This window comes from Amblyomma mixtum, chromosome 1 (genome assembly GCF_055824585.1).
Source record: "Amblyomma mixtum isolate Tamu chromosome 1, ASM5582458v1, whole genome shotgun sequence".
Classification (NCBI taxonomy): domain Eukaryota; kingdom Metazoa; phylum Arthropoda; class Arachnida; order Ixodida; family Ixodidae; genus Amblyomma; species Amblyomma mixtum.
Genome location: NC_143012.1, coordinates 88,991,520 through 89,005,394, shown reverse-complemented (window position 1 = coordinate 89,005,394; position 13,875 = coordinate 88,991,520). Strand labels below are relative to the sequence as shown.

General features: G+C 47.8%; 1 protein-coding gene across 2 annotated transcripts in view; it reads left to right on the top strand.

Annotated features, from left to right (window-relative positions):
• Pur-alpha (Purine-rich binding protein-alpha) overlaps positions 1–13,875 on the top strand; it is a 190,460-nt gene that overhangs the window by 161,785 nt on the left and 14,800 nt on the right. For both annotated transcript variants that reach the window (XM_089554387.1, XM_089554390.1), the window contains 3 exons: positions 3,999–4,129; positions 7,796–7,898; positions 9,744–9,862. In XM_089554387.1, the coding sequence (XP_089410513.1) occupies positions 3,999–4,129; positions 7,796–7,898; positions 9,744–9,862 (353 nt within the window). The remainder of the gene's footprint in view (positions 1–3,998; positions 4,130–7,795; positions 7,899–9,743; positions 9,863–13,875) is intronic.

Sequence of the window (13,875 nt, the reverse complement as noted above, 5' to 3'; positions counted from 1 at the left end):
GCATTCGAAGGTTGCCATTGCGCGCTGGGGTCTCGGGACTAGGGCCAGTGGAGAATGATGCCGTCATGCGGATGAGGCTGAACAATCCCAACGGAAACCATCTTGCGCATGACAAATGCACTCAGGCCCCAGTGGTCACCATTTTGGCGTCCATGCGGCACGGCTAAAGGCTGAGGCGCGCGTCTACTAGGCTTCTGCCCCCCCCCCCCCCCCCCCCCCCCCTTCCTCCTCCTGCCTGCAGCACTGAATCTGGACGTTGGACGCCAGAATGGTGCCCGTGACGTCACGTGAATGCCTCCTATACGGGCGCTATCACTTTTCACTTTTAAGGCGCAGCCTAAGCTTCTCCCATGTTTTTCTCCTAGCGGTCAGCGCGACCTGCTGTTGTGTTCCAGCCCCAGGCTTTGAAGCGAAAAGCTTCACTACGCTAGTCAACACAGCGCTTCGCGTGAGCCGGCGTATGTCGGAGCACGAGTGACGTCACGCACGGCGCAGGCTACTGCGCATGTGCGCCGCCGCTTGTCCTCCTCGCCACCGTTGACCTTTCGCCGCAGCCGTGCGCATTGGAAAGGAGGGGTATATAAGGCGCGCTTGCCCATAGAACAGACGCACGCTGCTGCGCGCTATGCGTCATCGTTTGGCGTTCGCCGCAAGCGCGTGTTTATCGCGGATCACCGCACCTTTTCGCTTCGAGATATCCAGGCTTAACCTTAGCTAAGCCCCAGCCAATTTTTTTTTCGCTTCGGCGGACGAGCATTTGTGACCGGCCCGTTGGCGAACGAAGCTCCCGCGCTGTCCGTCGCCGTGAACCGCACGCCGACACCTTTTCTCCCCGCTCCCGCGTGTGTCGACCTTACTCCCCCTCCTGTCCGCGCCCGCCGCGATTGAACAGCTATATTTACGCGCCACCGCGCTCTTTTGTATCGACTAGGATTCTTTTTTTCCTGAATGTTTCTTTTGTTTTTCGCTGGCATCGCCTCGCCGTTCGTTCAGCGTCTGCGCGCATTGTGCGCCGAGGTTGTTTGTCCGGCCGCGTGCTCTCCGAACGGCTTGCATCTGGCGGCTCGTTCTCGTACCGTGATGACGTCAGAGCGGCCCCAGATCCGGCCAGCCGTCGGAGGCGCGCGTCGCCGCAGCTCTGGTGATCCCCGCTATCGCCGGTGCTCAGGCACCTGATGTCTGGAAGGTCGCAGGTCACCTAGCTGTGCAAGCTTGGCCGAGGCTTTGGTTGGTTGGTTGGCCTCAAATGAAATGGCACGTACCCACTACGGGGGAGTGGCCAAGACACAGGCAGTGAACTGATTGAAAGATTGGTTTGGTTTGGTTTATGGGGTTTAACGTCCCAAAGTGACTAAGGCTATGAGGGACGCCCTAGTGAAGGGCTCCGGAAATTTCAACCATCTGGGGTTCTTTGACGTGCACTGACATCGCACAGTACAGGAGAATTTATAGAGGGAAGGGAGTAGTAATAGGGTATAGGCTGACAGATTGGACGACGCAATGACAGGGGACCTGTTAGCTGAGAGATCGAAGACGGGATGATGTCTTTATGCGCAAATTCGAATGCAACACGTGTAGTGGTTCAAATTTGCACTGACTGAAAAAGAGAGAAATAAAATAATAAAATAAATGTTTGAAAATCAGAAAAATAATAATAAATTGGAAAAAAAATTAAAATTAGCATGAGAGTCGCTGTGTTTCTTCCTCGCTACAGATATGGGAACGGTTCTTTTTCTTCACCATTTCTGTCCGCGGCTACTGCGGAGCAATTACCGGCAGTAGTTAAAAGATTGTAGCCCTGCTTGTAGCCATCAACAACCTCAACCACAATGGGAACAAAAAAAAAAGAACCTTGCACGTTGGTTTCGCCCTTACCTGGCATGCTCTGCGGGATAACGGTCATTGGCACTGCTGTGAAGGGGATGCGTTGAGGCAGGATGGGAAGAAGAAGCAAAAAAGATAAGCGGGCCTAATATCTTGATTCGAACTTAACACGAAAAGGGTGCTGCCCGCTGCCGCAGCAGCAACACTGCCACTGGCTTGGAGATTTGTAGGTGTGAAGGGAAGGGAGCTTTTGGTCTTTAATGTCATCTCAGTACTCTGCACAGCAAGTCAAACAATACAATGTGCAGGGAGGCTATTGTTTAGTGAGTGAGAACCTGTCTCTTTAGCAGTTAATCGCGAAACGAACTGGTGGTGAGAGTGAAACTTGGTTAAAGTGCTTCACAATGCACATATGAGACAGTACACTCATTTCAAGTTGTACATCTGAACTGGAGCTGGCAGGTGATGCAGTGCACCACTTTATATGCATCACATGTCAATATGCGGTTTAAAAAGTGCAGAAATCTTTTTTTTATAAGCAGCAAAAGAATAAAGTTCATGTTGCACATTGAATAAAGTACGCACATATCGGCAGTAATTTCCTCTGGGCTTGTTCAGAACTGGCGGCTACTGAGTTAAATCGGTAACACCTTTGTATTTCTGGTGAGGTGTGGGTAGTTGTACTAACCAACCATTCATTGTTGTCAGCACCCAGTCAAAAAAAAAACAACATTGGAACCAATTGGACATTCCAAATGGAACTAATTGGACATTCCCATTTGTTTCAGTTGGAACCAGTTGGAAACTCAACTACCGTATTTTCCCGTGTATAAGACGCGGCTTTTTTCCAAAAATTTTGCTGGTGCGTCCTATACAAGGGTGCGTCTTATATGCGAATTTTTCGTTGTTTCTTTTTTTTTGCGAGTTCAGAAGTTACTCACGTTCATGTTCAAGCTTTTCCGCCGAAAAAATATCACTACCAATAACGCGGTTGTAACACGGTTAATACTTGTTAATTATGAAACGGCGGGGATGACGACTTCCGGGATCACAAACATATGGTTGTTTCGGAGGCCCCAAGCAAAAGTAATGTGAAATGCCAAAAGTTGGCGACAATCGCGCTTCTCGCCATTGTCAAGAAAAGCTAAGACAAGCCGGCGTTCTTTTTTAGTCACCCTTTGCAACACTGCTCCGTAGTGCGAAGAGAATGTTTCAGCCGCGTTGCCTCCAGAAACGGGCAAACTTTTTGATAGCGCATCTGAAGATGAAGACATCGAAGGTTTTAAGTAAAAATAAAATGTTGTTATGGACCTAAGGAGAGTTCTTTCGTTTTCTTTCTTTTTTGCTACAACATGCGCGGCTATGACGCGAGTGTTGCCTTTTTCGGTCACTTAGCGTTACTTAACAACACCTCACAGGTGCGGTGCATTTCGAAATGGTCGCGCAAGCATGTTTAATTAAGCCTCGCTAGCATAACTGGGTAAATTGGGGTGCGTCTTATACACCAACTTTTTCAATGACAGCCTGCATTTATGGCGGGTGCGTCTTACACAAGGGTGCGTCTTATACACAGGAAAATACGGTATTCCAATTGGAACCAGTTGAAAATCCAATTGGTTCCAATGGGTTTTTTTGACTGGGCAGTGTTTAGTGGTTGTCTTGCCACCATCATTGCTGCAGAAGCATATATATGTGTTCACAAATTTAGTTTTTCTGAGCAGAAAACGCGAAAATACGGAGTGGAAGCTCTTTTGCTCACTGTGCCTTGAGAGGCCCACTATGATGGCGTAGATTGTAACATAGTTTCAGCTTGCATACTTAAACTATTCAGGAGGTATCAGTAACTCTAATCATAGTGGTGTCCCTGGCGTCGAGTTTCTTGAGAAATTGAGTTGCAAGAACCAACTGAGGAGTTGAAGTGCTTCTGTGAGTCCTTGAAGTTTCATTTGGGCTGGTAGCAGATGTCATGACTTTCCGCGTGCACAAGCATAGAAAATAGATGCTAAGAATGGGAAGCCCCTGTGTTCACTCTGTTCCATTCTTTGTGTTGCACGGATGTCACTAAATCTTTTTAACCACTTAGAATGACCACTGCCATTGCTTATCGGAGTGAGAGGGGTGAGGAAACTATGCCTATAGCGTGACTGATGTCCCTGTCTCTGTTGTGTGCGCAGGAGGGCAGCTCATGTCCCAAGGGGAGCAGGAACTGGCCACCAAGATGCTCCAGATCCAGTCCAAGAGGTTTTACCTGGACGTCAAGCAGAACCGCCGAGGCCGCTTCATCAAGGTGGCCGAGGTGCAACAGGTACGCATGCCACCTTGCCACCTCGCCTGCGACACAGATGGGATAGGGCTGCTTCCTGGGTGAGGAGGAACCATTGCAGGAGGAACCATTGCAGGAGGAACCATTGCAGGAGGAACCATTGCAGGAGGAACCATTGCAGGAGGAACCATTGCAGGAGAGACTGGCGCACAGTTCAGTGACATGTGTGGTTCCTCTCACTGGAGATGCTTGTGCTGGTCTTTCTCGCACTGGTTCCACTCGCCCTAGCAGAGGAGCCTTTGGCATCACTTTGGCGGTAGATTGTGTCACTATTGCTTTGAAACGTCTAAACAGTGTCAAAAAGAGTGATTGAGGGAGGAAGATAGAAAGAGTGGAAGGCAGCGTCAACTGGTGAAGAGTTAAGAAGGAGTGCTTGACTGGGCACACAGTATGTGAAGGGGCAGATGCCTTTTCTTCACATACCGGGGCGGCTGTTTAAACAGCCGCCGCGGTGGCTCAGTGGTTATGGTGCTCGGCTGCTGACCCAAAAGACGCAGGTTCGATCCCAGCCGCGGCGGTTCAATTTCTTTGGAGGAGAAATTCTAGAGGCCCGTGTGCTGTGCGATGTCAGTGCACGTTAAAGATCCCCTGGTGGTCGAAATTTCCGGAGCCCTCCACTACGGCGTCTCTCATAGCTTTAGTCGCTTCGGGACGTTAAACCCCATAAACCAAACCAAACCTTTTAAACAGGCAAAGCGACCGCATAGTGACCCTGCTAATGAGGGAGGTGATGTCATATCTGCTAACTGATTGTGCTGCGTCTGGGAGCTCAGTGTTGGGTACACTGGCCAGCTCAGTGCATCTAGCAGCACTGTATTTCTGTGCAAAGGTTAGGAGGGGGGGGGGGGGGGGGGGGACACACTTGGTTAAATTTAAAGGATTGCTTTTTTATGTGAGCTTGCAGCCAGGTTGCGAAGTTGGCTCAGTGAGCTGAACACGGGTACATGACTTTGTTTAGCATTTGCCTGGAAGTGTTTCACACACTGGGGTGGTTTTGTTGTTAGCTAGCTGGTGCCACTGTCCACCTCATTTGGTTGTCAGGCTATGAGTGCTGCAATTATTTTCTATGTTACAGGTGCAGAATTCTCTAAATCAGGAGAACGCACCACTCAGTAATATAACATAAAAGAAACTAGTTGCTGTTACATGTGAAAGCAGGCTTTCTGTGAGCCTTTATTTGCAGCTGTAACTCTGTTTGCCTAACTATGGTGATGTCATGGCACCTAAACTTTCACTTTGACATGTTCTCTTGAATAAGGGGTTCCTCTGGTGTTGTGAGCCTATGAGGCCAGGGAGGTGTGCAGGTGAACTCTTGGCAGTTCTATTGACGACTAATCCACTCGTAGTTTCTCTTTCTTTTCCATTTCTGCAACTCAGCTAGGGTGTATATAGACTGGAGTCTCAATACGGGTCTCTGTCTCTTTCTGTAGCTTTCTGCTTAACTGTGTTCTGAATATTTCACTGTCATAGTGACAGCCGTGCTTGTGGCTAGTGTTTTCGTCAATAAAGTGCACAAGTGATCATTATAGACCTCGGATATCATGATGTTCACTGTCGCCCACCATTCTCTGAATAGGCTGTGAGTTTGCGTTTCAACCAGTGCGAAGTCTTCAAGTCTCGACTGCTCTATTTCTTTGTCAGTGATGTTTTAAGGAAGCGCAGCGAAAACCACACACCCAGTGCTTGTTTGTGTGGATGGGTGCATGTAGAGTCTTGGCCAAAAGTCTTAAGGCCAAAGGCTTTTCTTCACCCGCATAATAGAGCCATTACGGCACTATTAAAGACCAAAGGACCTTGAAGTGCTAGCAGAAGGTTTCTTCTTGTGGTAGACAAGCTTCCTGCTTGGCTTGTGTTTTGAATGATCCGCTACATGGAGCATTCTAGGGGAACATTCCTTTCGCTCCAGCTGAACGCACCCTTCTTTCATTCCACAAGGATGCCGAACTGGGCAAGTTGGAGAGGATGCATGTTTGGGAAAAACCGGCGTGGGAATCCAAACATGCATTTTTTCACTCCCTCCTTTATCCCTTTCGTTACAGTGCGGTTTGGGTGTCCACCGAGATATGTGAGGCAGTTACTGCGTCATTTCCTTTCTTGAAAACCAGTTTTAAGTTTCTGCAGCTGAATGCTTTGGCCTCGAAAGACTTTTGACCAAGACTGTACGTACTTGTGTGCATGGCAGAAACTGCAAATATTGCTGCATGTGACAGGGACGTGTGTACATTTCGAGCCTGTTGGACTCCTAATTGTGCCTCGTATTTCTGCCTTCTTCTAATAAATAGCTTGCTATGTTCGAAAGGGCGCTTGCAGTCAAATGACTAAGTTCTTTGGCCTGTCTGCAGCCTTTAATCATGGATTTATCAGCGGCTTATGTTGCTTGGATTTATCATGGATATATGTTACTTGAGCAGCAGCCAGCAAAACTCATCTATACGCTTATATAAAAAAAAAATGTGGAGTTTTACCGGGGCTTATTAAAACGGAGCTAGTTGCAGTTTAGAACAAGTTATGCAATTAGTATTTTGTATGCTCTTGTTTGCTTTTCTTGACAAGGCTATTGCAGGATCAGTTTGAATCGAAATGCCGGCATTTCATTTAAAAGTAGAAGACAGACCAGTCCTGTTTGTAGTCATAGCTGCAGAAAATGCTTCCAATAGGTGCGCTCCCCTTGCTGGTTGTGGCACTTATTCCTCTTAGAACCCAGAACATATTAAATTACGCTGCATTCATATAAATTAAGTATGTCATTATTCTATGCCTTTGGCCATTTTTATGGGATCTGTAATTAAAGGAAACCGACTAAATACATCTGAGCATCTGTGCCTGTTGTTTGGTTACCTGTGATTTGTAAAAAAAAAGCTGCTCAAGCTCGTAATCATACTTATTTCAAGATACCCCTAAAGGCCCTCTTCACGAGGGTATTACTAGGGTATTACAGTATACAGAGGGTATTACAGTGCCATCTGAACAAATGTGGTTCGTTGAGACAGGAAAAAGGCGTTGTGTGATTAAGTTCGGCGCTTTTTTTGCAGTCTGTCGGTTTATCTACATACTGTTCTTTCACGCTGATTACTGTTTCTCTTGCACTTCCATGGTTTTGTGTATACATAGTATTAGCATGGATACATCAGGATAGTAACAATGAGTGTTCCAGCGCTGGCTGCTAACGCCAAGTTTTTTTTCGCTGCTTGTCCAGGCTAAGCTAGCTGATCTTCTCGCAGTGAAGGGAGGTTATGAAGGTGCACGAACGAAGACATGTCGTCCTCACTTCAAAGTTGCCACCATCATCGTCTTGCCAGCATTGTTATTGTCATCGTCACTCAAACCCACTACACGACAAAGGTTGCTCCAAAGCAAACTTCAGTTTGCCCTTTTTTGTGTCAGCTGTGGTCACCGTGTCAACTTTTGTAACCTCGTCACTGTACCTGATTTTCCGCTGCGTTTGGCACGATTCCCTTCCCCGTGGTGTCCACTCTGTTACCTTTCCACTCTGCCACTCTTGTCTATTCACCATGGTTCCTCTGACCGTTGATGTTGAAATGCAGGCCAGCCGTAGCCTGTGTGGTCGGGCGACCAGCATGCTTTTGTGGGTCTCTTGTGTCTCACCTCGCGTTGTCGCTGCTCTCCCCTCTTCCCCCCCCTCTGCAGGTGGGAGTAGTGGGTAGGAAAAGTCGTCTCCTGCTGGCCATGTCCACAGCAGCGGAGTTCAGGGACCACCTGACGTCCTTCAGCGAACTTTACGCCTCCTTGGGTGAGTGCTGCAAGTGGTGCTGGCATCGTCGCCATTGCTACTAGTTGCTATTCTTTTTCGCTGCTTGCTGTCGGGGAGGCAGCCATGCAAAACTCTGTGCACCGTTTCTGTGTTAACCCTTTCAGGCGCTTTGTACACAACTGTGTAAGCGGCAAACTTACAGCTTTTTCTGAGAGACTGGAGCACCTAGCAGTGATTTCATTATTTCAGTCAAATTGAGCACCCTTCTTGTTGCAAATAAGTTCCTTTTTTTGTACCATGTAGAGGACGCAGTAAATAACATTTCACATAAGAGTGAGCTAGGTAGCACTTTGACCACCATTTTTGCGCAGAAACATTTTGCGCAAGTGAAAACATCGATCGTGTGTGCTCAATTTTGAGCATAATGTGAATCTTCGAAACACAAAGCGATTCCACGATCCCTAAGGTTTTTACCTGATGCACGAAAACATTTCGATGTTACTATTTCTAACAAATCTGACACTTCGTACGGAATTCTCCACATCGTTGTAAAAGCCTACCTTCTGGTCTTTCACATTCGGTAACTAACAAATTCCCTTTCTTGAGGCCTGAATGTACTACTTAGATGAAAAAATAATTGATTTCAGTCAAAACAAAAAATGGAGCCTGAAAGGGTTATAAAGGTGAACGAAGTGGTCATGCATGATTTGTGCACGCGCATAAATTGTGTCAATGGAAACTTGTTGGATCCCTGATGCGGAGCAGGGTTGTGACAGTATTGTGTCGCTCTTTACACATAGCCTGTGGATGTGTCACATAGCCTGTGGATGTGTCCGTAGTTTCCATGTCTCACTCCTACAAGTACAGCGAATCTTTTGGGTGCCATTCTCATTTTGGCCTGTTCTTTATGCTCATGTAGCAACACTGTGCTCAATTTAGAACTTGTGAAATGTCTGGCATTCAAAACGCACCCAATTGGAGACAAACACCTTCCTAGAAAGGGTCTTGTGTTCAGAACAAACCTCCAGTCAAAGGTGACTTGCGGTTGTGTACGTTAAGAGTGCAACAACTTGATATTATGTCGGATCTAGTAATTGTAATGTGTTGGGCTTTTCCTTAGAACCCTAAGGTGCTTAGCAGGCCCTTTTCTACAGTTGAGAGTGCATAATATAGTTGCAATGCTGCTTTGCTTTAGGTAGGCGTTTTTCTGGGTTTTAGAGGATAGCGTCCGGTGTGCCGGCAGCTAAGGATGCACTTACCACCAAGAAAACTGGATATAAAGATCTTCCTGCATGTCGATTCAAACTCGTGACATGAACGGCACTGTGGCGTAGCCCCTGTGGTCCAGGCCAAAAAATTGGTGTCGACACGAACATGTTACTTGCAAAATCGGCCGCTGATGGCGATGCCTGTATTTCGTCTTTTTACCTCCTCCAGCTTGTGAAAGCTCCGTTTTCAGTGAGATTGGTCTCTTTGCGATTAGAACACATTACCCTATCGACACAGGCCAAGATGAATACGTCCTCAAAACATCCACCGTGGATCCAATGTGTTGCCTGTATCGGCTACGGCGCATTGCATTTCTGCAAGACGAGTGTGCCCTAACAGCAGAGACAAGCACAGTCTGTCATGTCAGTGTAAAATTGTAAATTGGAAATTGGTTTTTGAGGGAAGGAAATGGCACAGTATCTTCTCACATATCTGGGGGACACCTCAACCATCTGGGACACCTCAATGGGGGACACCTCAACTGTGCGAAATGTGGCTGCTGTGGTCAGGTGTTGTATAACCTTTTTGCGAGCTCGCTTGCTTCTTGCTGGCCAGTGTTTGGACCCGGTCTCTGCTGTGGTGAGAGCTGCAACTTTTTCGTCCGCCCCTGTGCAGGTCCCCCAAACCCTGAGAACCTTCCCGAGGATGGCAAGTTGAAGAGTGAGATAATGATCAAGGACAATAGGCGCTACTACCTGGACCTCAAGGAGAACTCCAGGGGGCGGTTTCTAAGGGTGAGTGGGCGGACACTGGCGTTGCGCATCAGCCGCACACAGGCAGACAGGCAGACAGGCTGTATGTCCAAGAAGGAGAGGGAAATACTTACAAGGGGAAAAGCAAAGCAAGTACGATAGTACCGAACAATATAGATACCTTCACTTTCATGGCAGATGTCATTCAATTGTAGTGAAATTTTTTTGGGTGAACTGTGTTGATGAAACGACGTTCATCTCAGGTGTTGCGTTGTAATGTCATGCATCCTGCTGCAGATCCTAATGGTAGCCTGTACCAGAAACAAATAGAACGTTCTGAACGCGCATGTGAAGCTGGCTTAACCCTTTCGCTGTCGGGTGTTTCTGCCCGTGACGCACCCCCAGTGTCGCACGCTTCCGGGATGATGGTCCCGCTGTTTCAACATCAGAATCTGACGATGCGGAACTCACCTCTTCCTCGGATGAGACATGAGACGCTGTTCGAGTCCGAATCCGAGCTCGGCTCGTATTCAGAATCGGAAGAGCCACCGCTCCAATGCGCAGAGGAAGGTCCCGCGCGGTCAGCCATATCCGAAAGTAACCGCGTGCAGCGGGGGTGTGCTTTCAGTGGCCCGCAAAACGGAGAGAAATGGGACGCCGTGTAATAAAGATGAGAGACGGAGATGGAAAAAGGCTAAAACAAAGTTGGAGGAGCTTTACGTTTGCTGCTGCCAGCCGCAAGCGACGGTGCGACGAGAGAGAGTGAAAGCAGCGATCGAGTCATGTGTCGGTTTCTTTGACTCTCGGAGTGGCAACGGCGCGCGCCCTTGAACTTGAAGCGCCGTAGCTCACACGCCGACAGAAGAAAAATAAAAACCTGCAAAACAGCGGCAGATGGCAGAACAACCCTTGGACCCATAACCACTCGCGCACGCGTCATGATCCGGCGAACGCGGAGCGACCGCGCCACTCAGCAAAGAGAGAGGGGTGGGATGGCAGTCGCTCCGCTCCGTACTCTTCAATACACGTACCAAAACAGTAAGGGGCGAAAATACGAACTTGTAGAAAGATTCAACAGATGGCGCGGCTAGTCCAAGAGCGTCAGCTTTGTGCTCCAGCGCGAAATTTTGAACGCACGCTAGAGAACGTACCGGTACGTCACTGACACTGTGGGGGGGAAGCGCGAAAACGTACCGGTACGTCCGTGACAGCGAAAGGGTTAATTGTGAAGCGTGCTGATTCTGTAGTTGGCCAACTTAAGGGGAGCTAACGCGAATTTTACGGTGCAGTCCACTTATAACGACAGAAAAATCTGGAAAAAATGATCGTTATAACCGATCGTCGCGATATCTGGACTGCTATAAAAATGGCTGCCAAATATACCTTTGTAGCTCCTGTTTCAAGTTTTATGCTTGCGCTGAAGAACAGCAATTGCAGAACGTGCGATTTGTGAAACAACACATTTATTTGTCATGTTTAACAAGCATCTGAAGTGTTAGGTGCGCTAAAGTAATTTGAGAAGGGCACTTGCTTGCGTAGCAGTTGCAGTTTCACTACTGCAGTGCATCCAGCTGCTGTGCGTACACTGGCGGCAACCCTTTCGCGTGCATAAAGTCGATCAGTGATTCTATCTTACGCAGTGCACTTTGCATAGTCATCGGTGTCAGATGGGCCAGTGTCAATTTCGTCGTCGCTGTCGCTGCTGCCGTCGCGCAACACTGCACTCGGCCGTGATGACACATTCTCAGCGATCGCCTTGTCGGTGACCTCCTATCTTGGTGATCATCTGTGCTTAAGAACTCCTCCATGGACGTACCGTTTCTTTCATCGACATTTGCGGCGTGCTGCCAGAGCTCAGCAATGTCCGCAGCTTGCTTTAGTCTCCAGTGTCACAGCTTTGTGCTTGGTCGGCGCCATCTTCGACAGGCGGACAGCACTGGTCTGATTGCCTCCGCCCCTCTGCTTTCGCACTTGTTATCGTACAGGCACGCAAGGGGCGCCATCGCTTCATTTTTTTTCCCTCTCTCTTTCCCACCGTGCTCCTTTCGTAGCGCAGGCGATATGGCTGACGCGCGGAGCAACTGGCGCCACCTTACGGCGCTTACGCGAACTCGCGATGCTCGCTGTCCGTGGCTTTCCTAATCTGTGCGCACGGGAAAAATGGCGGCAGGCACGGTGAACTCGCGTATCCGAAGTTTTCGCCTCATCTCGACATCGTTCAAGGGAACTTTGCACCGCGAATGTCACGCTCAGCATGAAAAACGAAGTCCGGAAGGCAAAATTCTGATCGTTGTATCCGATATTCGGTCACGAACATGTCATTATACGTTTTTTTTTCCATAGCCTCAATGCATAAGTTGATACTTTTAAGTCAGCTTATCGTTATAACCAATGTGTCATTATAAGTGGACTGCACTGTATGTGCTATGTGCTGAACAATTTCTGCTACTGTCTGTGACTATGTCAGCAGGAAGGGCTGTCAACTTGCATTCTAATAATATGATAGCAACATGTTGATTGAACCAACGTGAAGATTGGTTGCATTTTGCATTAGGTATGACAAAAGCACTTCACACAGCTCTTTAAGGTAAAGGAAATCTGTGCTTGGGTGACCCTTTTAACACTTGACAGTGGCTGCCACAGCTGGCTGTAGCATGCTCAGGTGCTTAATGACCTCCTCAAGTGACATGCCTAGACGAGATTACTCGAAGCAAACCAGGACACCTTGTAGACTTGGGTATTCCTAGTAGGGCTTTGTTGAAAGTTTCGGATCCACTTGATTTGGTTGATTACAGAACAGGCGGCAGATTCTGATGAGGAATAGCTTTTTTTGCGTTGTGGCTTGCCGTGTGGTACAGTTGAATTGCATTACCGCGAAGTTAAAAACACACTACTAAAATTTGTTTTCTTTTACCGCACATGTCACTTTAATCGCAGACATGTTTGAGGAAGGACCCCCCCCCACCCCCCTCCCACCTTCATTGATATTTGTTTGAATGAAAAAATGCTGCCATTTTATCACATAATCGCTAAATGTGGGAGTTTTAAATTCTAGGAATGAGCTGGTGATGAACAACATCGCATGTGGTTATAAAGCAAGCTTGGAACATGAAATTCACAGCTAAGTTTTCTCTGTAGGAAGGATTAGTAGGATTAGTTCGATTGGTGTTTTGTTTGTCTGTGAATGTAAGATGATATAAGCATATCTCTGTTGGTAAAGTTGGCAGACTAGCGAAGTTCGAATACCTGGCAGAGTCGCCACACAGATAGGGTCTTCAAATTAAAACAAAAGAAACATAATCAATGGTTCGACAAAAATTCGTCTGGTCAGGCATTGAGTTAAAGGAAAAAGAATACGGTCACTGACCAGGTCAAGAAATTTTGAGACGTTTCGGAACCTCGTACGGGTTCCTTGGTCACTGAGCGGGACAAAGACGCGTCGCGACTTATATATGCAACACGTAGCGTAATGAGCATGCGTAGATGGGTGGCATATTTCCTTGCATCCGGTTCATGGTAGCTGGTGTCGATTGGATGATTAGAGATTCCAGCAGCTGCCAAGATGACACGTTCCTTTCCTTTGCGACGACAGTGGCGTGGTCCCACTCAATCGCGTGGCCATGTTCTTGCACATGCTGTGTTATGGCGTTAGTCACGTGGTTATTACTTCTTACGTCGCGTTTGTGTTCGTTGAGCCGTCTTGCGGACTTCCCGTCTCGCCAGTGTACACCTGGGGGCAGTCAGCACATGGGATCTGGCATATGACGCCTGGAAACTCTTCAATCTGCAGTCTACAGTGGAACCTCGATTATACGACGTTCAGGGAACCGCGCGAAACCGTCGTATAATCCGGGTGTCGTATAATCGAAAATCAAGCGTGACATTTTTTAACGTCTGAACTTCATCGTCATCTTTTTTTCTTTCGGAACACAAATGCAGCTCATTTTTGCCGGCAGAGGGCTAGTCTTCAACAAACAAGATAAAATGGCCGTTGAGGCTGCCGTGAACAGCGGGGCAGCGGCTCGCGCGGTTTTCTTGATAGGTGGAAAGATTAA